At 47.7% G+C, this 27,587-nt stretch overlaps 1 protein-coding gene across 3 annotated transcripts; it reads left to right on the forward strand.

Annotated features, from left to right (window-relative positions):
- The first annotated feature begins 50 nt into the window (after positions 1–50).
- On the forward strand, positions 51–22,637 carry GUK1 (guanylate kinase 1). 3 transcript variants are annotated; one of them, XM_066585517.1, is made up of 8 exons: positions 51–169; positions 16,415–16,528; positions 16,620–16,661; positions 19,406–19,502; positions 19,953–20,091; positions 20,339–20,423; positions 20,771–20,856; positions 21,615–22,637. In XM_066585517.1, exons 1-8 carry the CDS (start codon positions 130–132, stop codon positions 21,648–21,650), a joined length of 639 nt encoding a protein of 212 aa, XP_066441614.1. In that variant the 5' UTR covers positions 51–129; the 3' UTR covers positions 21,651–22,637. The 3 variants fall into 3 exon arrangements, with proteins under 3 accessions (XP_066441614.1, XP_066441615.1, XP_066441616.1); XM_066585518.1 differs by lacking the exon at positions 51–169 and adding an exon at positions 14,419–14,546; XM_066585519.1 differs by lacking the exons at positions 51–169; positions 16,415–16,528; positions 16,620–16,661 and adding an exon at positions 16,948–18,253.
- The last annotated feature ends 4,950 nt before the right edge of the window (positions 22,638–27,587 follow it).

Raw genomic sequence — 27,587 nt, forward strand, 5'->3', positions numbered from 1 at the left:
CGTGACAACAGGACACGTCCACGGAGAGGTGAGTAGGGGAACGCCCTTGTGTGATGTCACTCAAACCCCGCCCACTGCCGTGAACTCCAGGACACGTGGTCCCGCCCCACAGTCCGGACTGATGTGTCCATGATCTGTGGGAGATTCCTGAGCAGCCTGGTGTCCACAGGTAACGTGACCTGCCCCCCCCCCCCCTCCGTGTGATAATCGACTGTCCCAACTTTATATAACCCTATTTTCATTACTGGGGGGGAGGGGCTGCTTGTTGTGGGGCCAATTGTGGGTTTTAATTGCACCACTTTGGGGTACATTATATATATATTTTTTCTTTTGGGGGGGTGGAGATGAAAAACCCCTAGAAATTGCGCCATTGTTTTGGTTTTGTTTTTACAGCATTCTCCTTCTAGTAAAATAACGTTATAATATTCTTATCTGCACGGCAAGTGGGAAAATAACAATTCTGGCATTTTTTAATTATTTTTATGGTGTTCGCCACGTTTAGGCCGCTTTCACGCAGGCCATTTTTCACAGCCAACGCCACGCTGAGCGCTGTGTTAAACGCCTCCATTGATTTCACTGGGGCTTCTCAGACAACCGTTGGAGTGCGGTGTTACTGGCACAGCAATTTTCGAACGCTGTCTGCTCTGTTTCAGCGCTTTGTAACGCACCTGATCACCCATTGCAATGATGGGGTGCGTTAAATAAACTTTGTCGAACAAATTTAAAAACTTATTTTTTAAAGAAGCCTGTATGAGCGCAACCGTAGGCCCAGCCTCTGCTACATCTATTCATCCTGTGTCCTCCGCAGTATACAGCTCTGCTACATCTATTCATCCTGTGTCCTCCGCAGTATACAGCTCTGCTACATCTATTCATCCTGTGTCCTCCTCAGTATACAGCTCTGCTACATCTATTCATCCTGTGTCCTCCGCAGTATACAGCTCTGCTACATCTATTCATCCTGTGTCCGCAGTATACAGCTCTGCTACATCTATCCATCCTGTGTCCTCAGTATACAGCTCTGCTACATCTATCCATCCTGTGTCCTCCTCAGTATACAGCTCTGCTACATCTATTCATCCTGTGTCCTCCTCAGTATACAGCTCTGCTACATCTATTCATCCTGTGTCCTCAGTATACAGCTCTGCTACATCTATCCATCCTGTGTCCTCAGTATACAGCTCTGCTACATCTATTCATCCTGTGTCCTCAGTATACAGCTCTGCTACATCTATTCATCCTGTGTCCTCCTCAGTATACAGCTCTGCTACATCTATTCATCCTGTGTCCTCAGTATACAGCTCTGCTACATCTATCCATCCTGTGTCCTCCTCAGTATACAGCTCTGCTACATCTATTCATCCTGTGTCCTCCTCAGTACTCAGCTCTGCTACATCTCTTCATCCTGTGTCCTCAGTATACAGCTCTGCTACATCTATTCATCCTGTTTCCTCCTCAGTATACAGCTCTTCTACATCTATCCATCCTGTGTCCTCCTCAGTATACAGCTCTGCTACATCTATCCATCCCGTGTCCTCCTCAGTATACAGCTCTGCTACATCTATCCATCCTGTATTGTCCTCAGTGTGCAGCTCTGCTACATCTATTCATCCTGTGTCCTCCTCAGTATACAGCTCTGCTACATCTATTCATCCTATGTCGTCCTCAGTATACAGCTCTGCTACATCTATTCATCCTATGTCGTCCTCAGTATACAGCTCTGCTACATCTATTCATCTTGTGTCCTCCTCAGTATACAGCTCTGCTACATCTATTCATCTTGTGTCCTCCGCAGTATACAGCTCTGCTTTATCTATTCATCCTATGTCCTCCTCAGTATACAGCTCTGCTACATCTATCCATCCTGTGTCGTCCTCAGTATACAGCTCTGCTACATCTATCCATCCTGCGTCGTCCGCAGTATACAGCTCTGCTTTATCTATTCATCCTGTGTCCTCCTCAGTATACAGCTCTGCTACATCTATTCATCCTGTGTCCTCCTCAGTATACAGCTCTGCTACATCTCTTCATCCTGTGTCCTCCGCAGTATACAGCTCTGCTACATCTATCCATCCTGTGTCCTCCTCAGTGTGCAGCTCTGCTACATCTATTCATCCTGTGTCCTCCGCAGTATACAGCTCTGCTACATCTATTCATCCTGTGTCCTCCTCAGTATACAGCTCTGCTACATCTATTCATCCTGTGTCCTCCTCAGTATACAGCTCTGCTACATCTATCCATCCTGTGTCCTCCTCATTATACAGCTCTGCTACATCTATTCATCCTATGTCCTCCTCAGTATACAGCTCTGCTACATCTATCCATCCTGTTTCCTCCTCAGTATACAGCTCTGCTACATCTATTCATCCTGTGTCCTCCTCAGTATACAGCTCTGCTACATCTATCCATCCTGTGTCGTCCTCAGTATACAGCTCTGCTACATCTATCCATCCTGCGTCGTCCGCAGTATACAGCTCTGCTACATATATTCATCCTGTGTCCTCCTCAGTATACAGCTCTGCTACATCTATTCATCCTATGTCCTCCTCAGTATACAGCTCTGCTACATCTCTTCATCCTGTGTCCTCCTCAGTATACAGCTCTGCTTTATCTATTCATCCTTTGTGCTCCTCAGTATACAGCTCTGCTACATCTATTCATCCTGTGTCCTCCTCAGTATACAGCTTTGCTACGTCTATTCATCCTGTGTCCTCCTCAGTATACAGCTCTGCTACGTCTATTCATCCTGTGTCCTCCTCAGTATACAGCTTTGCTACGTCTATTCATCCTGTGTCCTCCTCAGTATACAGCTCTGCTACATCTATACATCTAGTGTCCTCCTCAGTATACAGCTTTGCTACATCTATTCGTCCTATTTCCTCCTCAGTATACAGCTCTGCTACATCTATTCATCCTATGTCGTCCTCAGTATACAGCTCTGCTACATCTATTCATCCTGTGTCGTCCTCAGAATACAGCTCTGCTACATCTATCCATCCTGTGTCGTCCTCAGAATACAGCTCTGCTACATCTATCCATCCTGCGTCGTCCGCAGTATACAGCTCTGCTACATCTATTCATCCTATGTCCTCCTCAGTATACAGCTCTGCTACATCTCTTCATCCTGTGTCCTCCTCAGTATACAGCTCTGCTACATCTCTTCATCCTGTGTCCTCCTCAGTATACAGCTCTGCTACATCTATACATCCTGTCCCTTCCTCAGTAGACAGCTCTGCTACATCTATTCATTCTGTGTCCTCAGTATACAGCTCTGCTACATGTATCCATCCTGTGTCCTCCTCAGTATACAGCTCTGCTACATCTATTCATCCTGTGTCCTCCTCAGTATACAGCTCTGCTACATCTATTCATCCTGTGTCCTCCTCAGTATACAGCTCTGCTACATCTATTCATCCTGTGTCCTCCTCAGTATACAGCTCTGCTACATCTATTCATCCTGTGTCCTCCTCAGTATACAGCTCTGCTACATCTATTCATCCTGTGTCCTCCTCAGTACACAGCTCTGCTACATCTATTCATCCTGTGTCCTCCTCAGTATACAGCTCTGCTACATCTATCCATCCTGTGTCCTCCTCAGTATACAGCTCTGCTACATCTATACATCTAGTGTCCTCCTCAGTATACAGCTCTGCTACATCTATTCATCCTATGTTCTCCTCAGTATACAGCTTTGCTACATCTATTCGTCCTATGTCCTCCTCAGTATACAGCTCTGCTACATCTATTCATCCTTTGTGCTCCTCAGTATACAGCTCTGCTACATCTATTCATCCTGTGTCCTCCTCAGTATACAGCTCTGCTACATCTATCCATCCTGTGTCCTCCTCAGTGTGCAGCTCTGCTACATCTATTCATCCTGTGTCCTCCTCAGTGTACAGCTCTGCTACATCTATCCATCCTGTGTCCTCCTCAGTACTCAGCTCTGCTACATCTATTCATCCTGTGTCCTCAGTGTACAGCTCTGCTACATCTATTCATACTGTGTCCTCCTCAGTGTACAGCTCTGCTACATCTATTCATCCTATGTCGTCCTCAGTATACAGCTCTGCTACATCTATTCATCCTGTGTCCTCCTCAGTACTCAGCTCTGCTACATCTATTCATCCTGTGTCCTCCTCAGTATACAGCTCTGCTACATCTATTCATCCTATGTCCTCCTCAGTATACAGCTCTGCTACATCTATTCATCCTATGTCCTCCTCAGTATACAGCTCTGCTACATCTATTCATCCTGTGTCCTCCTCAGTATACAACTCTGCTACATCTATCCATCCTGTGTCCTCCTTAGTATACAGCTCTGCTACATCTCTTCATCCTGTGTCCTCCTCAGTATACAGCTCTGCTACATCTATCCATCCTGTGTCCTCCTCAGTATACAGCTCTGCTACATCTATCCATCCTGTGTCCTCCTCAGTATACAGCTCTGCTACATCTATCCATCCTGTGTCGTCCTCAGTATACAGCTCTGCTACATCTATCCATCCTGCGTCGTCCGCAGTATACAGCTCTGCTACATATATTCATCCTGTGTCCTCCTCAGTATACAGCTCTGCTACATCTATTCATCCTATGTCCTCCTCAGTATACAGCTCTGCTACATCTTTTCATCCTGTGTCCTCCTCAGTATACAGCTCTGCTACATCTATTCATTCTGTGTCCCCCTCAGTATACAGCTCTGCTACATGTATCCATCCTGTGTCCTCCTTAGTATACAGCTCTGCTACATCTATCCATCCTGTATTGTCCTCAGTGTGCAGCTCTGCTACATCTATTCATCCTGTGTCCTCCTCAGTATACAGCTCTGCTACATCTATCCATCCTGTGTCCTCCTCAGTATACAGCTCTGCTACATCTATTCATCCTATGTCGTCCTCAGTATACAGCTCTGCTACATATATTCATCCTATGTCCTCCTCAGTATACAGCTCTGCTACATATATTCATCCTATGTCCTCCTCAGTATACAGCTCTGCTACATCTCTTCATCCTGTGTCCTCCTCAGTATACAGCTCTGCTACATATATTCATCCTGTGTCCTCCTCAGTGTGCAGCTCTGCTACATCTATTCATCCTGTGTCCTCCTCAGTATACAGCTCTGCTACATCTATCCATCCCGTGTCCTCCTCAGTATACAGCTCTGCTACATCTATTCATCCTATGTTCTCCTCAGTATACAGCTCTGCTACATCTATTCATCCTATGTCGTCCTCAGTACTCAGCTCTGCTACATCTATTCATCCTGTGTCCTCCTCAGTATACAGCTCTGCTACATCTATTCATCCTATGTCGTCCTCAGTACTCAGCTCTGCTACATCTCTTCATCCTGTGTCCTCCTCAGTATACAGCTCTGCTACATCTATCCATCCTGTGTCCTCCTTAGTATACAGCTCTGCTACATCTCTTCATCCTGTGTCCTCCGCAGTATACAGCTCTGCTACATCTCTTCATCCTGTGTCCTCCTCAGTGTGCAGCTCTGCAACATCTATTCATCCTGTGTCCTCCTCCGTATACAGCTCTGCTACATCTATTCATCCTGTGTCATCCTCTGTATACAGCTCTGCTACATCTATTCATCCTATGTCCTCCTCAGTATACAGCTCTGCTACATCTCTTCATCCTGTGTCCTCCTCAGTATACAGCTCTGCTTTATCTATTCATCCTTTGTGCTCCTCAGTATACAGCTCTGCTACATCTATTCATCCTGTGTCCTCCTCAGTATACAGCTTTGCTACGTCTATTCATCCTGTGTCCTCCTCAGTATACAGCTCTGCTACGTCTATTCATCCTGTGTCCTCCTCAGTATACAGCTTTGCTACGTCTATTCATCCTGTGTCCTCCTCAGTATACAGCTCTGCTACATCTATACATCTAGTGTCCTCCTCAGTATACAGCTTTGCTACATCTATTCGTCCTATTTCCTCCTCAGTATACAGCTCTGCTACATCTATTCATCCTATGTCGTCCTCAGTATACAGCTCTGCTACATCTATTCATCCTGTGTCGTCCTCAGAATACAGCTCTGCTACATCTATCCATCCTGTGTCGTCCTCAGAATACAGCTCTGCTACATCTATCCATCCTGCGTCGTCCGCAGTATACAGCTCTGCTACATCTATTCATCCTATGTCCTCCTCAGTATACAGCTCTGCTACATCTCTTCATCCTGTGTCCTCCTCAGTATACAGCTCTGCTACATCTCTTCATCCTGTGTCCTCCTCAGTATACAGCTCTGCTACATCTATACATCCTGTCCCCTCCTCAGTAGACAGCTCTGCTACATCTATTCATTCTGTGTCCTCAGTATACAGCTCTGCTACATGTATCCATCCTGTGTCCTCCTCAGTATACAGCTCTGCTACATCTATTCATCCTGTGTCCTCCTCAGTATACAGCTCTGCTACATCTATTCATCCTGTGTCCTCCTCAGTATACAGCTCTGCAACATCTATTCATCCTGTGTCCTCCTCAGTATACAGCTCTGCTACATCTATTCATCCTGTGTCCTCCTCAGTATACAGCTCTGCTACATCTATTCATCCTGTGTCCTCCTCAGTACACAGCTCTGCTACATCTATTCATCCTGTGTCCTCCTCAGTATACAGCTCTGCTACATCTATCCATCCTGTGTCCTCCTCAGTATACAGCTCTGCTACATCTATACATCTAGTGTCCTCCTCAGTATACAGCTCTGCTACATCTATTCATCCTATGTTCTCCTCAGTATACAGCTTTGCTACATCTATTCGTCCTATGTCCTCCTCAGTATACAGCTCTGCTACATCTATTCATCCTTTGTGCTCCTCAGTATACAGCTCTGCTACATCTATCCATCCTGTGTCCTCCTCAGTGTGCAGCTCTGCTACATCTATTCATCCTGTGTCCTCCTCAGTGTACAGCTCTGCTACATCTATCCATCCTGTGTCCTCCTCAGTACTCAGCTCTGCTACATCTATTCATCCTGTGTCCTCAGTGTACAGCTCTGCTACATCTATTCATCCTGTGTCCTCCTCAGTGTACAGCTCTGCTACATCTATTCATCCTATGTCGTCCTCAGTATACAGCTCTGCTACATCTATTCATCCTGTGTCCTCCTCAGTACTCAGCTCTGCTACATCTATTCATCCTGTGTCCTCCTCAGTATACAGCTCTGCTACATCTATTCATCCTATGTCCTCCTCAGTATACAGCTCTGCTACATCTATTCATCCTATGTCCTCCTCAGTATACAGCTCTGCTACATCTATTCATCCTGTGTCCTCCTCAGTATACAACTCTGCTACATCTATCCATCCTGTGTCCTCCTTAGTATACAGCTCTGCTACATCTCTTCATCCTGTGTCCTCCTCAGTATACAGCTCTGCTACATCTATCCATCCTGCGTCGTCCGCAGTATACAGCTCTGCTACATATATTCATCCTGTGTCCTCCTCAGTATACAGCTCTGCTACATCTATTCATCCTATGTCCTCCTCAGTATACAGCTCTGCTACATCTATTCATCCTGTGTCCTCCTCAGTATACAGCTCTGCTACATCTATTCATCCTGTGTCCTCCTCAGTATACAGCTCTGCTACATCTATTCATTCTGTGTCCCCCTCAGTATACAGCTCTGCTACATGTATCCATCCTGTGTCCTCCTTAGTATACAGCTCTACTACATCTATCCATCCTGTATTGTCCTCAGTGTGCAGCTCTGCTACATCTATTCATCCTGTGTCCTCCTCAGTATACAGCTCTGCTACATCTATCCATCCTGTGTCCTCCTCAGTATACAGCTCTGCTACATCTATTCATCCTATGTCGTCCTCAGTATACAGCTCTGCTACATATATTCATCCTATGTCCTCCTCAGTATACAGCTCTGCTACATATATTCATCCTATGTCCTCCTCAGTATACAGCTCTGCTACATCTCTTCATCCTGTGTCCTCCTCAGTATACAGCTCTGCTACATATATTCATCCTGTGTCCTCCTCAGTGTGCAGCTCTGCTACATCTATTCATCCTGTGTCCTCCTCAGTATACAGCTCTGCTACATCTATCCATCCCGTGTCCTCCTCAGTATACAGCTCTGCTACATCTATTCATCCTATGTTCTCCTCAGTATACAGCTCTGCTACATCTATTCATCCTATGTCGTCCTCAGTACTCAGCTCTGCTACATCTCTTCATCCTGTGTCCTCCTCAGTATACAGCTCTGCTACATCTATTCATCCTATGTCGTCCTCAGTACTCAGCTCTGCTACATCTCTTCATCCTGTGTCCTCCTCAGTATACAGCTCTGCTACATCTATCCATCCTGTGTCCTCCTTAGTATACAGCTCTGCTACATCTCTTCATCCTGTGTCCTCCGCAGTATACAGCTCTGCTACATCTCTTCATCCTGTGTCCTCCTCAGTGTGCAGCTCTGCAACATCTATTCATCCTGTGTCCTCCTCCGTATACAGCTCTGCTACATCTATTCATCCTGTGTCATCCTCTGTATACAGCTCTGCTACATCTATTCTTCCTGTGTCCTCCGCAGTATACAGCTCTGCTACATCTATCCATCCTGTGTCCTCCTCAGTATACAGCTCTGCTACATCTATTCATCCTGTGTCCTCCTCAGTATACAGCTCTGCTACATCTTTTCATCCTGTGTCCTCCTCAGTATACAGCTCTGCTACATCTCTTCATCCTGTGTCCTCCTCAGTGTGCAACTCTGCTACATCTATTCATCAGATGTTCTCCTCAGTATACAGCTCTACTACATCTATTCATCCTGTGTCCTCAGTATACAGCTCTGCTACATCTATCCATCCTGTGTCCTCCTCAGTATACAGCTTTGCTACATCTATTCATCCTGTGTCCTCCTCAGTACTCAGCTCTGCTACATCTACTCATCCTATGTCCTCCTCAGTACTCAGCTCTGCTACATCTATTCATCCTGTGTCCTCCTCAGTATACAGCTCTGCTACATCTACTCATCCTATGTCCTCCTCAGTACTCAGCTCTGCTACATCTATTCATCCTGTGTCCTCCTCAGTATACAGCTCTGCTACATCTATTCATCCTGTGTCCTCCTCAGTGTGCAGCTCTGCTACATCTATACATCTAGTGTCCTCCTCAGTGTGCAGCTCTGCTACATCTATTCATCCTGTGTCCTCCTCAGTGTGCAGCTCTGCTACATCTATTCATCCTATGTCGTCCTCAGTATACAGCTCTGCTACATCTATTCATCCTGTGTCCCCCTCAGTACACAGCTCTGCTACATCTATTCATCCTGTGTCCTCCTCAGTATACAGCTCTGCTACATCTATTCATCCTGTATCCTCCTCAGTATACAGCTCTGCTACATCTATCCATCCTGTGTCCTCCTCAGTATACAGCTCTGCTACATCTATCCATCCTGTGTCCCCCTCAGTATACAGCTCTGCTACATCTCTTCATCCTGTGTCCTCCTCAGTATACAGCTCTGCTACATCTATTCATCCTGTGTCCTCCTCAGTGTGCAGCTCTGCTACATCTATTCATCCTATGTCGTCCTCAGTATACAGCTCTGCTACATCTATTCATCCTGTGTCCCCCTCAGTACACAGCTCTGCTACATCTATTCATCCTGTGTCCTCCTCAGTACACAGCTCTGCTACATCTATTCATCCTGTATCCTCCTCAGTATACAGCTCTGCTACATCTATCCATCCTGTGTCCTCCTCAGTATACAGCTCTGCTACATCTATCCATCCTGTGTCCTCCTCAGTATACAGCTCTGCTACATCTATCCATCCTGTGTCCTCCTCAGTATACAGCTCTGCTACATCTATTCATTCTGTGTCCCCCTCAGTATACAGCTCTGCTGCATCTATTCATCCTGTGTCCTCCTCTGTATACAGCTCTGCTACATCTGTTCATCCTGTGTCCTCCTCAGTATACAGCTCTGCTACATCTATTCATCCTGTGTCCTCCTCTGTATACAGCTCTGCTACATCTATCCATCCTGTGTCCTCCTCAGTATACAGCTCTGCTACATCTCTTCATCCTGTGTCCTCCTCAGTATACAGCTCTGCTACATCTATTCATCCTGTGTCCTCCTCAGTATACAGCTCTGCTACATCTATCTATAAGTCCCGCTGCGATTCTTCTTGGACCATCGATCCGAGAGAAAAACTGCTCATAAATCTGCACAATTAAATCAACGTTATTTTCATGTATAGATCCGTATATATATATATATATATCGCTGCGGATGGAACTCGCGGGTGTAAATATGGCCTGAGCGCCATAAGTGAGATCAGGGGCAGCAGAAAGCCGTGAGCCCCAGGGAGGAGGTCGCACCCAGCTGTCATCTGATGTACGAAGTGATGCGTTTGTCAAGGAATGACCTGCTATGGGTCTTGCCTTGTTCCTTGGGCTCAGGGGGGCTTCAGTTTGGCCCTGTCTTTGGGCTCAGGGGGGCTTCGGTTTGGCCCTGTCTTTGGGCTCAGGGGGGCTTCGGGTTGGCCCTGTCTTTGGGCTCAGGGGGGCTTCGGGTTGGCCCTGTCTTTGGGCTCAGGGGGGCTTCGGGTTGGCCCTGCCTTTGGGCTCAGGGGGGCTTCGGGTTGGCCCTGTCTTTGGGCTCAGGGGGGCTTCGGGTTGGCCCTGTCTTTGGGCTCAGGGGGGCTTCGGGTTGGCCCTGTCTTTTGGGCTCAGGGGGGCTTCGGGTTGGCCCTGTCTTTTGGGCTCAGGGGGGCTTCGGGTTGGCCCTGTCTTTTGGGCTCAGGGGGGCTTCGGGTTGGCCCTGTCTTTGGGCTCAGGGGGGCTTCGAGTTGGCCCAGTCTCTGGGCTCAGGGGGGCTTCGAGTTGGCCCAGTCTCTGGGCTCAGGGGGGCTTCGGGTTGGCTCTGTCTTTGGGCTCAGGGGGGCTTCGGGTTGGCCCTGTCTTTGGGCTCAGGGGGGCTTCGGGTTGGCCCTGTCTTTGGGCTCAGGGGGGCTTCGAGTTGGCCCAGTCTCTGGGCTCAGGGGGGCTTCGAGTTGGCCCAGTCTCTGGGCTCAGGGGGGCTTCGGGTTGGCCCAGTCTCTGGGCTCAGGGGGGCTTCGGGTTGGCCCTGTCTTTGGGCTCAGGGGGGCTTCGAGTTGGCCCAGTCTCTGGGCTCAGGGGGGCTTCGAGTTGGCCCAGTCTCTGGGCTCAGGGGGGCTTCGGGTTGGCCCTGTCTTTGGGCTCAGGGGGGCTTCGGGTTGGCCCTGTCTTTGGGCTCAGGGGGGCTTCGAGTTGGCCCAGTCTCTGGGCTCAGGGGGGCTTCGGGTTGGCCCTGTCTTTTGGGCTCAGGGGGGCTTCGGGTTGGCCCTGTCTTTTGGGCTCAGGGGGGCTTTGGGTTGGCCCTGTCTTTTGGGCTCAGGGGGGCTTCGGGTTGGCCCTGTCTTTTGGGCTCAGGGGGACTTCGGGTTGGCCCTGTCTTTTGGGCTCAGGGGGACTTCGGGTTGGCCCTGTCTTTTGGGCTCAGGGGGACTTCGGGTTGGCCCTGTCTTTTGGGCTCAGGGGGGCTTCGGGTTGGCCCTGTCTTTTGGGCTCAGGGGGGCTTCGGGTTGGCCCTGTCTTTTGGGCTCAGGGGGGCTTCGGGTTGGCCCTGTCTTTTGGGCTCAGGGCTTTTCTTTGTCCCCAGCCTTGTCCCTGGGGTTCAAGCAGCTTCTGTTTGACAGCCTCAGCCCTATCTCTGGGGTTCATGGGGGGCTTCTGTTTTGCCCCAGCCTCACTCAGGAGGCCATTTACCCTCAGCATCATCCTTGGGTTCAGGGGGCTTTTTGTTTGGCCCAGCCTCGTCCTTGAGGCCCAGGGGGCTCTCTGGCCCCAGGCCTTGTCCTTGAGGCCCAGGGGGCTCTCTGGCCCCAGGCCTTGTCCTTGGGGCCCAGGGGGCTCTCTGGCCCCCGGCCTCGTCCTTGGGGGCCCAGGGGGCTCTCTGGCCCCAGGCCTCGTCCTTGGGGCCCAGGGGGCTCTCTGGCCCCAGGCCTCGTCCTTGGGGCCCAGGGGGCTCTCTGGCCCCAGGCCTCGTCCTTGAGGCCCAGGGGGCTCTCTGGCCCCAGGCCTCGTCCTTGGGGCCCAGGGGGCTCTCTGGCCCCAGGCCTCGTCCTTGGGGCCCAGGGGGCTCTCTGGCCCCAGGCCTCGTCCTTGGGGCCCAGGGGGGTCTCTGGCCCCAGGCCTCGTCCTTGGGGCCCAGGGGGCTCTCTGTTTGGCCCCAGGCCTCGTCCTTGGGGCCCAGGGGGCTCTCTGTTTGGCCCCAGGCCTCGTCCTTGGGGCCCAGGGGGCTCTCTGTTTGGCCCCAGGCCTCGTCCTTGGGGCCCAGGGGGCTCTCTGTTTGGCCCCAGGCCTCGTCCTTGGGGCCCAGGGGGCTCTCTGTTTGGCCCCCGGCCTCGTCCATGGGCTTCCTGTGAGACTCAGGGGCATTTCTATTTGGCCTCCTGCCACATCCTCGATGCTCAGTGGGGTTTCTGTTTGCCCCCGATTGTGTCCCCAGAGCTCATGGGGTTTCTGTCTGCCTTGGGCCTCATCCCTTGGACACGGGGAGCTTTCTGTTGCCCCTGGTCCATGACTGCTGTCCCGTGTCGGTGAGGACGCAGCCGAGGAAGTGCACAGATTTGTTCCCTAAAGTATTAAATTAGCTAAACCCCAGTGAGTGCCTGTGGGGAGGGCTGTAGTGTCAGGCGGGGGGCTGACATAACCTGACACATCTGTAGCATACGGTCCCAGCTTCTTCTAGTCTGTGGCTCATGTTGGGGGTGGTTGTTCTTGTGTTGGCCTCCTGCTGCTCGGCCACCATCTTTTGCTGTGTGGTTCTTCTGCTCATAGAGGATGTGCGGCGCCTGGAGCACCCAGTGCCGACCATTCAGAGATGGGCACGGCGCCAACATTATTCAGTATATTATGTAGAGCTGTAATTGCAGTCACTGCTGCCCACACCCAGAGCCTGGGAAGTGTCACCCTTATTGATCACTATTTTGTCACGTCTCCAGTGCTGAGAACCTTCCACACGTGACTGATATCAGCCGCTCCTCTTAAGCCCCATTTACACGGGACGATTATCGCTCAAAATTTCCTCAAACAATGTCTTTTGTCTGTTCGACCGAACGATAATTTTAAGTTGATTTTTAAATCTTATCGTTCGTCCGGAGAGCTGACAGCAGAGACCACACGCTGTGATTCTCCATGGGAGTGCTGATAACATTGTATTCAGCTGCAGTCCCAGTGGAGAACAAATGGGCTGTATGCAGATAACAGACCGCCTGCTGTTATCTGCATACATTGAAAGGAGGCTCATTTACATGCAAATGAAGCTAATATAATAATCTTTATTTATATAGCACCAACCTATTCTGCAGCGCTTAAAAGACAGGGGAAATAAAAACACATCCATGGTTACATGAACTACAAATAATAGGGTGATACAGCAGGTAAAGGGGCTGCAGATGTGCACAGTATGGCGAGGTGGAGAGTGAGGGGTCCTATACACATAGACAATGGTCAAATTGGGCCGCAAGCTACTAATGGGCATTTTGTCATTCTCCCTATCTTTTGCATGAATTTTGAGCAGTCATCTTTGCGTGTAAACGGGGCTTTATAATGCTCCAGTACTAACCCTCCAGAGGCATTTACTTCATGTATGTGACTGATATCAGCCGCTCCAGCACTAATATAGCCTCCAGAGATAGATAGATAGTAAAAGCCCTCACTGACTGACTGACTGACTCTCCACTAATTCTCTAACTTCCCGGTGTCGCACAAACATAAAATTTTGCAGAAGCATTCTTTAGGTCCTAAATAGGAAAAGTAAAGGGGTCACAACTCGAAAATTCAATGCTAAGTGCAAAAGTATTGGCCCCCCTGTGTATTGTACCTAATCTAATTCTTTAACTTCCTGGTGTCATACAAGCGTGAAATTTGGCACGAGCATTCTTTAGTTCCTAAATGAGGAGAGTTGGAAGGGTGGCATATTCTGCAGAGGGACATCGGTACATGCAGCCTACGGTACATGAATCTAACGCTCCTCTATGTGTATACATATTTTATTCCTCGGTTACTCTAAATTAACCTTGACTTCATAAAACTTTCTATGCAAACATCACATAAACACCTGTATCAAATTAACTGGGGCGAGGCTGGGTATATCAGCTAGTTATTTATGTGACTGATATCAGCCGCACCTCTAACGCTCCAGTACAGATATAACTTCTATAGACATTTACATCATATATGTGACTAATATCAGCTGCTCCTTTCATAACTTCCAGATACATTTCTATCGTATATGTGACGGATATCAGCCGCTCCTCTTATAACACTCCGGCCCTGACATAATCTCCAGGTTGCAGGGTGACTGGCCCTTTAATACGCATGCTAATCCAGTGCAGTCCGGGAACATGTTGAGGTGCGGGTGTTGTGTGACATATGCTGATCCTGAGCTGGTAACCCTTTGTGTGCTGCAGCAGGGTGTGTCCCTGCACAGAGGAATGCAGCCTAGATTACCACCCTTCACCCCCGCTGCATTAACAACTTCGCTCAGAGAGGAACAGAGGCAGGTGGGTGCGATCCATCTAATGCTGATGAGTAAACTGTGTACTAGACACCCGCATGTTTCCTGTTTGTGTCTGCTTAGAATAGATACCCATATCTTTCCCTCATCTCTGTGTATAATAGACACCCGGATCCCGGCCTCTCCTCCTCCTCCTCCTCTGTGTATAATAGATGCCCGGATCCCTCCTTGTCCTACTCTGTATAATAGATGCCCGGATCCCTCCTTGTCCTGTTCTGTGTATAATAAATGTCCGGATCCCTCCTTGTCCTGATCTGTGTATAATAGATGCCCGGATCCCTCCTTGTCCTGATCTGTGTATAATAGATGCCCGGATACCTCCTTGTCCTGATCTGTGTATAATAGATGCCCGGATCCCTCCTTGTCCTGATCAGTGTATAAAAGATGCCCGGATCCCTCCTTGTCCTGATCTGTGTATAATAGATGCCCAGATCCCTCCTTGTCCTGATCTGTGTATAATAGATGCCCGGATCCCTCCTTGTCCTGATCAGTGTATAAAAGATGCCCGGATCCCTCCTTGTCCTCCTCTGTGTATAATAGATGCCCGGATCCCTCCTTGTCCTCCTCTGTGTATAATAGATGCCCAGATCCCTACTCCTCCTCTGTGTATAATAGATGCCCGGATCCCTACTCCTCCTCTGTGTATAATAGATGCCTGGATCCCCACTCTCCCTTTGCGTATAATAGATGCCCGGATCCCTACTCCTCTGCGTATAATAGATGCCCGGATCCCTACTCCTCCTCTGCGTATGATAGATGCCCGCATCCCTCCTCCTCCCCTGCGTATGATAGATGCCCGCATCCCTCCTCCTCCCCTGCGTATGATAGATGCCCGCATCCCTCCTCCTCCCCTGCGTATGATAGATGCCCGCATCCCTCCTCCTCCCCTGCGTATGATAGATGCCCGCATCCCTCCTCCTCCCCTGCGTATGATAGATGCCCGCATCCCTCCTCCTCCCCTGCGTATGATAGATGCCCGGATCCCTCCTCCTCCCCTGCGTATGATAGATGCCCGCATCCCTCCTCCTCCCCTGCGTATGATAGATGCCCGCATCCCTCCTCCTCCCCTGCGTATGATAGATGCCCGCATCCCTCCTCCTCCCCTGCGTATGATAGATGCCCGCATCCCTCCTCCTCCCCTGCGTATGATAGATGCCCGCATCCCTCCTCCTCCCCTGCGTATGATAGATGCCCGCATCCCTCCTCCTCCCCTGCGTATGATAGATGCCCGCATCCCTCCTCCTCCCCTGCGTATGATAGATGCCCGCATCCCTCCTCCTCCTCCTCTGTGTATGGGCGGCGACAAGCAGACATATTGTGACTGTCATTTTGCAAGTTTCCTGGCCTGACATGCATTCCTATAATGCACAAAGTTTGGGTGAGAAGACCCACAATCAAGTTGGGATGCGCTTCTGTATTACGGAGTCAAAATGGCAGCCAAAATACCGGAGTGTGCCGCCATCCTTGGGCCGGTTTCAGACGAGTGTATTGTAGCGTATCGGTAATCCAGATCCATATTGCGGACTATTACAGATGACATCACAGCCGCGTGTCGTCAGTATTTGACCCGTATTCACTGTTTTTGACAAATACAGATCCTTCTTTACCCAACAGAAAATAATAGCAAAAGCGGAAAAAAATATATAATGTTGTGTTTGTTCGGCTCCTTGTCGCAGCGCTCCTGCCGATGTCCAGTTCTGCTCTTGCACGAATACGGTGTGTTCTGGTCACATTGGCGCAGCTCTTGTGCCCGGGTGTATTCTTCTGTGACGAGTGGCCCCTGTGGCCTCCTGTTCTCGCAGTGATGCCGTCTTACCTTCCGTGTAGCGCTGACTGTAGGTTGTTCTCCGGCAGTGATGGCAGGACCCCGGCCCGTGGTGCTGAGCGGACCCTCTGGCGCAGGGAAAAGCACGCTCCTGAAGAAACTACTGAAGGACTATGAGGGGGTGTTCGGCTTCTCTGTGTCCCGTAAGTACCTGGACGCCCAGGAATGGGAAATCTGACTGATTGCGAGGGATGAAAACTACAAACGTGCCATGTCTTATTTCTCCAATTCTAGACACCACAAGGAGCCCGAGACCCGGAGAAGCCAATGGGAAAGGTAGGCCCCCTCCCCTTTCTATACTAAAAAAAATATGAATTTACTCCTATTACTGCTCTGTGGTAGCTGTAAAAACTACTCCCCCTTAAAGGGGCACAATTGCTTTCTTTTAGTACATTAATTAAAGTATTGCCATTAAAAAATACAGCATTGAGTAAAAAACAAGCCCTCCTATTGCTGCGCCGACTGAAAAGAAAAAGTTATGGTGCTTTTCTTTTCAGTCTTGGAGTGCTTGGAAAGTGTGGACAAAGAAAAAAAGAAGAAAAGCCTCTGATTTTGAAGGGGTTAAATTTGGGCTGAAATACTTTTGATATATCTTTTTTCAAAGTCCTAGACAGAATCAAACCGATGTAATTCTATTCAGAAACTTCCTTCCTCCATTTCCTGTAGTAGTACAGGGTGATCACAGAAAGTGACACCGCACTCTTATGAAAGCTGTCTAAAAGAAAACAACCAATCACAGCGCAGGTAAACTACTGAGGTAAAATGAAAGTTGCTCTACTACATGCATCCTGATTCACACACATCCCAAACACCCAGCTGTGATACATCCATGCTGATTTCCAGACATCATCAATTCAGCAGACTCCTGGATACAGTGATCAGCCCCTGGTCATGTCATCACTGACTCCACCCACACATCACAGGTCCTGGTGGCTGCTATCGGCTTATCCAAAATACAATACTTTTTACCAAACTGCACAATGGCTCCTCCCACAGCAGTGAGGTCACCGCAGATCCTTCAGCCTAATGGATCTCTGTGGTGGCGGTAGGTAGGACCGCTGAGTTGTGTCTGAGATAACGGCTTAGTTGTATTATCATTTTGTTATTTTTCTCCTCCCCTTCCAAAAGCCCTAACTGTGGTGTCCTTTTGTTGGTCAGGCTCTGTTTTATATATGTTGTAGGACCTGCGATAATGTCACCAGGGGGTGGAGCAATGATGTCACCAGGGGCGGAGCTTGAGAAGCACCCAGACACAGACATACATACTCCCGGTCAAGTGGTCGTTAATAGTTTGATGGTCATTTGGCCAATCATATATTGCATAACATATCATAATACTTTCTGTCCTTTTTCACCTCTGGACCAGTTCGAGACACTGCCTTCCCATCAGAGCATCGACTGTTACTACGGCAGCATTCTGTACTGCATGGCTGAGTCTGTAACAGCCAGACTAATATTTCAGACTCCATTACTGTCCTTAGGGTGCTCACCTATTTATTCCGGTAGATGACAACCTTTGCACCATCATTTTGTATAACTCTTAATGTCATCCTTCATCATCGGTATGCCATGTTACCCCAAAAATAAGCTCTAGACTTATTTTTCAGGATTTTCGGAGAGGCTTGAAATATAAGCCTTACCCCGAAAATAAGCCCTAATTACATTACATTAAGAAAAAACTAAAGAATAGGAATACATTGAAGAACCAATCACAACCATCGCTTTGTGGAGGTGGGATTAATGAATCCCGTAACCAGGATTAATGAATCCCGTAACCAGGAAGTGATCTTGTATGGGCGGCCAAGGACTGCAGGAACTGCGTCGGGGCTCTGCAGAGCAGTGGGAGGGACCTGGACCAAGCCAGCTAGGTAAGTAAAATAAGTCATCCCCGAAAATAAGACCTAGTACTTCTTTTGTCTTATTTTCGGGGAAACACGGTAGAATCGTAGAGTTAGAAGGGACCTCCAAGGTCATCTGGTCCAACCCCCTGCTCAATGCAGGATTCACTAAATCATCCACAGATGTCTGTCCAGCCTTTGTTTGAAGGAAAACTCACCGCTTCCCGTGGTAACCTGTTCCACTCATTGATCACACTCACTGTCAGAAAGTTTTTTTCTAATATCTAATCTGTGTCTCCCCCCTTTCAGTTTCATCCCATTGCTTCTAGCCTTTCCTTGTGCAGATGAGAATAGGGCTGATCCCTCTGCACTGTGACAGCCCTTCAGATATTTGTAGACAGCTATTAAGTCTCCTCTCAGACACCTTTTTTGCAAGCTAAACATACCCCGATCCTTTACCCGTTCCTTGTAGGATATGATTTGCAGACCGCTCACCATCTTGGTAACTCTTCTCTGAACTTCTTCCAGTTTGTCCATATCTTCGTTAAAGTGGGGTGCCCAGAACTGGACACAGTATTCCAGATGAGGTCTGACTAAGGAAGAGTAGATGGGGATAATGGCCTCACGTGATCTAGACGCTATGCTTCTCTTAATAAATCCCAGAATTGTGTTTGCCTTTTTGGCTGCTGCATCACATTGTTGACTCATGTTCAGTCTATGACCTATTAGTATACTCAAGTCTTTTTCACATGTGCTGCTTAGCCCAATTCCTTCTATTCTGTATGTGCTTTTTTCACTTTTCTTAGCCAGATGTAGGACTTTGCATTTCTCCCTGTTAAATATCATTCTGTCAGTAGTCCTACTGGTCCTTTACACGGGCCGATTCAAGCTTGCTTAGGGGATGAACGCTCATTAATATGATCGCTTTTCTCCATATAGCCGCCATTGCTCGGCTGTACATTTCCCTGTTTATGCGAGCCAATCAGCGGACAGAAGACCTTCACGTGGATTTATTACAAAAGATACAATTTTCCCTCCCGTATCGCTATCAGAACAGAGTTCTATCATTACCGCGCTGGGTGGGACGTGAAGTTCACGCTGAGGAGCGGGATCTGATCTTGCTGTTTGATGTCCTAATCCCTGCATGTGGTTTAATCCCAGTTTCTTCCTCTGCTCTTGTAGATTACCACTTTGTGACCCGGGAGGAGATGCAGCAAGGCATTGCGAACGGGGAGTTCATAGAAAATGCTGTGTTTTCAGGGAACATGTACGGGACCAGGTAAGTGAGATTTATGTGTACCCTCATAATGGCGGTACATTCCGTGCTCATAATGGCTGATAGCACAGAACAATAGCTTACTAGCTGCAGCAAACAGGGAAAGGTTCTCTCCTTATCCAAGTGTCATTTTAGGATGGGCCACAACTAGGCACAGGACGCCTCCAATTAGCCAAATCTCTTTATCCACATAATCGGATTACAGTGGAGCACATATGGCGCCGGTCATGTGACTCAGCTGAGACATCATCTCATTAATTAACTGTCTTACAAGGGGGTCATAATGTCAAAAAGTGGGATATTACCGCAGCACAGAGCATTTCACAAATCATGTAGAGCTGGCCATATAATGACCGCTAAGCCTCATTTCTACGGGAAGGAAGGCGGGTATTTAATGCTTGGTGGTCTCCCTAATCTGTCTGACCCTATATGTTGTATGTCCCTCCCCGACAGTAAAATGGCAGTGCAGGCGGTACAGGCCAGGAACCAGGTCTGCATCCTGGACATCGATATGCAGGGGGTCAGGAACATAAAGAAGACCGATCTAAACCCCATCTACATCTCCATCCATCCCCCGTCTGTCGAGATCTTGGTAAGCGGAGTCCATATATATATTATAATGATCGGTTATGGGTTGTGCGCAGTTCTAAGTAGTTTCATTTGAAGTTCTGACTGACACTAGGGCTCCACAATGGCGGCCTCTAAAAGTTTCTTTTCTGTACAGCGGTGTGGATCACATGACGCCCATCTGCTGCTCCAGCCAACCCTATTATTCAGCAGAGCCTAATTTTTGCCTATCTTCTACCTCAGATTCTGAAGCTGTTCTTCCCCTATTACAGGTCAAGAGGCTTCGGGATCGGAACACCGAGTCCGAGGAAAGTTTACAGAAGAGGCTGCAGGCAGCCATAGATGACATGGAGATAAGTAAGTGCACCCCAGTAAAACGCAAGTGATATTCGTGCGCCATAGAAATATTGGTTGGCACGGAATTCACCCGGAATAAGGTTGCAGTGATCTGTGAGGAACCCAAACCAAGTTGGCGCTGAAGTTTAACCCTTACAGTAAGGCTGTGTTAATTGTATGATGAAGCTTCAAGTCTAGAAGCACTTAAACGGGCATTTGGTCAGAGATTTCGTAACACCCCTATAGTAAGTGAACCCCTGATATAGCTAATGTGTTTGCTAGTGCTTTATATAATGCAGCTGCAGCGTGTCATCAGTCCTCGCCCGTCACCACCATCACTCCGACTCAGTTCTTTGTTGTACCCACAGGTAAGGAGCCTGGACTCTTTGATGAGATCATTATTAACGATGACCTGGAAGAAGCCTACTCCAGACTGACCGATGTCCTGAAAGAGGTACTCGTCCCGTCCACAGAGCAGGCAGTTCATGATCTTATATCTGCCGCAGCATAACGTGATTGACCATAACATATTACTGCACTCAAAATGTCTTATACTCCAGAGCTGCACTCAGGATCAGTGATGGAAGGACTCTACTACTACCGGTAGAGTGCAGCTCTGGAGTATAATACAGGATGTTACTCCGGATTAGTACAGGATAAGTGATGCCATGTATGTACACAGTGACTCCAACAGCAGAATAGTGAGTGCAGCTCTGCAGTATAATACAGGATATAACTCAGGATCAGTACTGGATAAGTAATGTATGTACACAGTGACTCTACCAGCAGAATAGTGAGTGCAGCTCTGGAGTATAATACAGGATATAACTCAGGATCAGTACTGTAATGTATGTACACAGTGACTCCACCAGCAGAATGAGTGCAGCTCTGGAGTATAATACAGGATGTAACTCAGGATCAGTACAGGATAAGTAATGTATGTACACAGTGACTCTACCAGCAGAATAGTGAGTGCAGCTCTGGAGTATAATACAGGATATAACTCAGGATCAGTACAGGATAAGTAATGTATGTACACAGTGACTCTACCAGCAGAATAGTGAGTGCAGCTCTGGAGTATAATACAGGATGTAACTCAGGATCAGTACAGGACAAGTAATGTATGTACATAGTTACTTCTCCAGCAGAATAACGAGTGCAGCTCTGGAGTATAATACAGGATGTAACTCAGGTTCTTATTGTCTCTTGTAGGAAATTGCGGCAGCGCAGACCTCCAAGGATTCGTGACCGGTCGCTCCATTCCTTTCCGTAGCCATTCCTAATTTATTCCAGGCCACTCGCTGACGATTGTTCCTGCAGCTCAGCCGATCCTTCTAGACTAATAAACCCTTACCCCCTCATATGCAGCCCCCTTATGACTGTTCCGTGGACATCCACGCTCTCAGTATCTGCATGTTCTCCAGCTGGCATAATCCTTCGTCTTCCAACCTTTACTGTATTTGGTGGCAGCTAAGATTCTTTCCTAAGGAAATGAGGAGTTTCAGTGATCTGTTTACATCGGGAAGGACATGGCGGAATAAGAACGAAGCTCCTGTATCAGCAGTGGATCCAATATGGCAGAACATTCACGGTGTTCATTAACGCATCTCCGTTATCTGCCAGATCCATTCGCTTCATGGGGGTTTGGACATTTCTGTAGGGGGGGGGGGGGGGGGGTGGAATCTGCAAAAATCGACATGCACTGCAAATTTTAATACCACTTTTATGTTGTGGGTTTTTGCAGTGGATCTCACCTTTTGCAATGCATAGTGGGAAATCCATGGCAGAGCTCTGTCTAACACATACAGAGTCAGCGGAGATTTTAATGAGGAAAATTCACCACATGTGACCATACCCTGGGGGGGGCAGACTGGATCATTTGGTGTTACTATATATCTCCACCTAAAGATTAACCATGTAGACTCTGCACACCACAAGGTTTCTCCCTCCACTTCCAGGGATAGGTGCTTCTGTAACTGATTTTCAGGCGTTCCTCCACAGTTCATTGTTATCCGAGAATTGTGGAATATTGGAAGAGAAGAAACCGATCATTCATAGATATTGCTTAGTAAAAATCTGAAAGTGAAAAGTGTTATTTACTGCAGCAAATCAACAGTCGCCATTTTCCAGATCCTTCCCGGTGTCTGCGGATCGCCTGTTGGCGCAGAACACGGGTTGTATTCACCACAGAACATGTGATGTCTTTTTAAACTGTTAATAAAATGTCGTATCGGCTTGTGAGAGTAATTTATATAGCGCATGCTTATTCTGCAGCACTGCATTCGTGTATGTTAGGGGGCGCTACACTTTCAGTGCTAGTGACAAGGGGGGCTGTGCCATTCGGCAACGCGCATGTTATTTATATAGTCTTAAAGGTTTTTACTTCTGGAGTGAAGTAAACTTTGTTCTTAAAACTATTGTTGTGCTATTTTATTTTTCTCAGATATGATATTGTGATGTCCTTTATGTCCTAAACAGCAGCACAATAGTGATGGGCTATTACTGCCTCTGTATTAGGGTATGGTCTCATGATGTGCTGAAACACATGTTGCCAAAACTTCACCCACCCGTAGGGCCCTCTTCATAGCAAAATCTTCCAGCCATTGGCCAATTTCGTCAGGTTTTGGTTGCGTGTGGTTAACACAAGGGATCGTAGCCTTAGAACCGTTGGAATTTTTCATGACTTAAACACTACTTGGAGTTCCTTGAGCTCATATGAAGGCTGTCCAACCCTCCCACCTTGTGTTTTCTTTCTGTCCTGTATGGATTAGGACACTTGCTTTGCTAAGCTTGTCTTTATCTTATAATGTATTGTGCAGAACTTGCTAGATGGCACTGGGAGATGCACACGGCTGTGAAGCCACTGTCAGCAGCCTGCTATTGTGCGCTTAGCATGTCAACACTAAGGGCCCTTTTATTCTGAACTACTAGCATTGAGTTGCTCTCTAAATTGTGCAAAACTGACTCCTTCAGTGTAAACCCTGCCAGTGACTGAATGACAAAGGATACATTTGTTTGCTTAACATTTACCTTCAGTTTACGTAGGCATTAACCTCAACCTTAAACTATGATCACCTTGTATAAACAGGTAGTCAGTCGTCTATAAACGACTGCCTGTTTACTTGGAATGGAAGTAGGCGGCCAGAAGAAATCTCCAGCCCCCTCCACCTCCATTCACTCAGCGAACGATCATCCCGTGTAAAGAGACCCCAACGCACCGTTTCTCTTTCCTCCTTTTAGGCAGCCCGACTTGGTGTCCATCAGGATGTTACATGTGGGGGTGGAGCTGCCTTTAGCTTTCAGCTTTTTTCTTAGATAGGTTTTGTCCTGGGCAAGTTAACTTTCTTGCTACTTACACATGGGCAAGCACGATATCAGGCTGAGAAACTTGGCCCAATATCGCCCTTGCCAACATGCGGTTTTATGCCAATGTAAGGTGTTCTGGCAAAAATGCCTCCCATCATTTCCGTGAAGTAGCGATCCTCTGGCGTGGCTTTCAGGCTTGTTGAGGATTGGAAAGTGTTTCCCATTGTTTTTAATGGGACACCTTGCCTGCACATAACACGGCATGCGATGTGTTTTACTGTCCCATTGAAAACAATGGACAATGCGCTCCGAGGAAAGCTAAAAGATAGGACATGCCGTCAGTTATTTTTCCTGAACTGCACATGTAGAATTAAAAGAATGTGATTCATATCCGCATGAGCCTAAGAAGAGGAAGCCTCTTCTGTTTTTATGGCTGCATCCTTATTCTTAAAAATCCTTTTCGGTCTTGGAATTAGTTTTCACTAGGCAAGTCTGCTATAGAGGAAGCCTCACTTCTTTCACTCCAGTTCATACTTGGTGGTATACTTACTTATGCTGGAGTTAGGTCCGTGAGGATCCTGGGAAGAACAACCAACATGAAAGCCACCTACATAAAGAGCTGAAAGGGAAACGGAAAGGGATTTGCACTCAGACACCAACAACATACATAAACTGAACGTGCATACCAACACCAGCCGGCCGAATACTTACCAATAGTACAAATACACATAGGTAAGTGGAATTGCTAATAAATACAAGGTATTGGTTTGTATTTTGGTCAGAATATGTAGTAAGCTCACAAGCCTACGACAAGGGTCCTCATTGTCTTGTGAGTCCCTACTCTAAAACCACAAAAAGGGAACCCTGCCTACAAGCGGGGCGATCATCCCAATAGGGACGGCCCCAGCTGGAACCTAGGGGCTGGGCTTGCCTTAGATGGTAAGAGGCAGGAACACAAGGGAAATACAACATACACATTGAACAGGATACTGTCCCCACCAAGTGTAGTCCTCACCTACTGAGTACATTGAACAAGTCATTGATCACACCTGAAGTCTGCTTACCTCACAGACAGAAGAAAGACCCTACTCGGAACTTCATGCATGCATAGATAAAACAAGAGCTAATTCAAGTGTCCACACTGATAGAGTGGAAAGCGAGTAAGACGCCAAACTGACATAAAAGGAACATGTTCTGAGATCTCACCCACCTGACAATATACAGGACATCAGATGGCTGGAGGCCACACCTGATAAAGGCAGTACAGGCCTGCAGAACAAGCAGGCAGGAAGATCAGGTGTCCAGACCATCTTCAGCGAAGGTTGGAAAGCAACTCAAACTAGCAGCACGCATAACACCAAGTGGGATAATGGATAAATGTCCAGCACCCTCTAGTGCACAGATGTCAAACACAAGGCCCGCAGGCCGAATCCAGCCCGCCACCTCATTTTCTGTGGCCCGCCGGCTGTGCACAAAGTTCCCTCACCTCTGTGCTGCTGTCAGTATGCGATTTTCTCTCGGCTTGTTCTGTCTAGTGCAGACAGTAGTAGAGGAGTGTCGATAGCAGACTGACAACGCCCGCGGAGGAGGGAAGAAAACTGCAGAGAACATAATCTCTGCAGCCAGGAGAGCGACGCTGAGGAGGAGCAGTTGCAGAGTGAGAGCCGGTCAGCGCTGACCTCCTCTCACTAGCCCTACCTCTGTTCATGGCTGCAAGCCTGGGGAAACATCAGGAGCTCAAGTATGCAGGAGGGCCCCAAGAAGGGCTGAGAGCAGCCGGTATACCTGCCAGTGGGACCACATTGGATGCAGGTAAGTATAAAAATGTGTATAAAAACGCAGAAGTGTCCTTGTGTGCATATGTATGTATGTGTGTGTGTGTGTGTATATATATATATATATATATATATATATATATATAAAATCTGCATATATAGTATATGTATTATAGTGTGCGTATGTGTACAATGGTGTGCGTCTTCGTGTATATGTGTAGAATAGTGGGCGACTGTGTGTGTGTGTGTGTATATATATATATATATATATATATATATATTAATAGTGTGCACCACTGTCCACTATGGGGGACCATATTACCAATCGGGCCACTATGGGGTTCACTTTTACTATACTGTCTTACAATTAGAATCGGCCCTTTGAAAGTCACCATAAGGCTGATGTGGCCCTCAGTAAAAAGGAGTTTGACACCCCTGCTCTAGTGAGAGGGGCTGGTATTAAGATATAGTAGACCGTTGGTGATTGGCTGGCTGCAGAACATCACACCCAACCAGCTCAATCATTCCACACCGTGGCAGTGTGTTCCTGGAAACCCGTAGAACTACAGGTGGCAGGAGCAGAGCGTTACAGGAGTACACTGACGGTATCCATGTAAAGCCAGTTATAAGACGACCTGATTAGATACTAACATGAAGAAGTAAAAAATACACATATGTTCTCGGCAGATTCTGGCAACAAGGAGGAAGAATCAGGAGGAAGAAAACCTTCAAATGAAAGTAATTTTGCATCCAGTATTGTGATATCCAATTACCTGCTACCTATTAAAGTCCACACGTGAGGCCTGCTTCACACAGGCACAGGGGCGTAACTATAGGGGATGCAGGGGATGCGGTTGCACCCGGGCCCAGGAGCCTTAATGGGCCCATAAGGCCTCTCTTCTCCATATAGGGAGCCCACTACTATGAGTAAAGCATTATAGTTGGGGGCCCTGTTACAAGTTTTGCATCGGGGCCACGAGCTTCAAGTTATGCCTCTGCACAGGCATAAACGTATTTCTGCAAGCATTTGCATGATGGGTGTTATTTTGGCCCTGCGCCTGTACATGCTTTACTGCATTTGTTACATGTGTGTGTGTTGATTTCAATGGGCAAGTAAGTTAAATTAGCTAAATATGTAACATGAAATCAATGGGCTCTAATGACTGCACTGTGAATGGGCAAATTTTGGGGGCGAAATGGGCTGCGCAAATGTGTTAGTGTGAATAAGCCCTAAGGGTGGGTTTCCACATAAAAAATACTTGCGGCTGACACGCCACCCAGCCGCAGCTGCCAAGGGAAGCACTATCTCGCCAATCCTATAGGCAAGATCATGCGTCCATTGGCAGCTGCAGCTTTGTGGAGTCTCAGCCACAGGCGGAACCCTTGCTTGGGCTCGCTGCCCTCATGCCCTTGGTTGTGAACCATCTCTGCAATACTGGTTCATTGGGGTTAAGGACTGGGTCCAAAAATCCTTGCTGAGATGAGAGTATTCCCTCTTTTAGGAGAGTCTAAGGCCTCCTTCACAAATGATGTATTCGCTGCGGCCATTCTACAGTGGAAAACCTGCTACAAAGTCTGCACCTAGATGGTACGTATTTTGCTGCCGTTTTTGTAGCAGATCTGCCGTGGATTTTAACCCTTGTATTTGTGCCTGCACTGGAGTACAGGAGCCCCCTAGCTTCAGGGAGTACAACTTAGGTCTGTGTCACATGGGCGTATTTGTGTAGCGTATTGTGCGCACAAAATTGGCGCACGCAATACGCAGTGAATAGAACCCATTGTGCGTGCAAAAAAAACCCAGCGTGCCCTATTTTCTCTGCACATTTACATACGAACACAGCATTTATTAAGCTCATTAACTTAATTGCCCATTACGGTGAAACCCACAAAATCACAATGCTGATTGCACAAATACACAGCGTAAATGTCCTTACACCCGTGTGACACCAACCTTGGCGTGGAGTCTTTATTTTTCCATAAGCTGATACTGCTTTTGCCTTATTCCCCGGGCATCCTGTTGTACCTGTCAAGGCAGGTCCAATCTTCAATACCATAGGGAGTGTGCAGTTACAGGGCCGAGTGTGCGGCCTCAGCCCAGGGTAAC

This window comes from Eleutherodactylus coqui, chromosome 12, assembly GCF_035609145.1.
Source record: "Eleutherodactylus coqui strain aEleCoq1 chromosome 12, aEleCoq1.hap1, whole genome shotgun sequence".
NCBI lineage: Eukaryota > Metazoa > Chordata > Amphibia > Anura > Eleutherodactylidae > Eleutherodactylus > Eleutherodactylus coqui.

Bases quoted from the DNA above. Each gene is read 5' to 3' on its own strand.
- GUK1 (XM_066585517.1), top strand. From the start codon at position 130: ATGATCTGTGGGAGATTCCTGAGCAGCCTGGTGTCCACAG. The intron at 16,662-19,405 runs GTAGGCCCCCTC...CTGCTCTTGTAG, and splicing joins CGGAGAAGCCAATGGGAAAG to ATTACCACTTTGTGACCCGG. The intron at 20,092-20,338 runs GTAAGCGGAGTC...CCCCTATTACAG, and splicing joins CCCCGTCTGTCGAGATCTTG to GTCAAGAGGCTTCGGGATCG.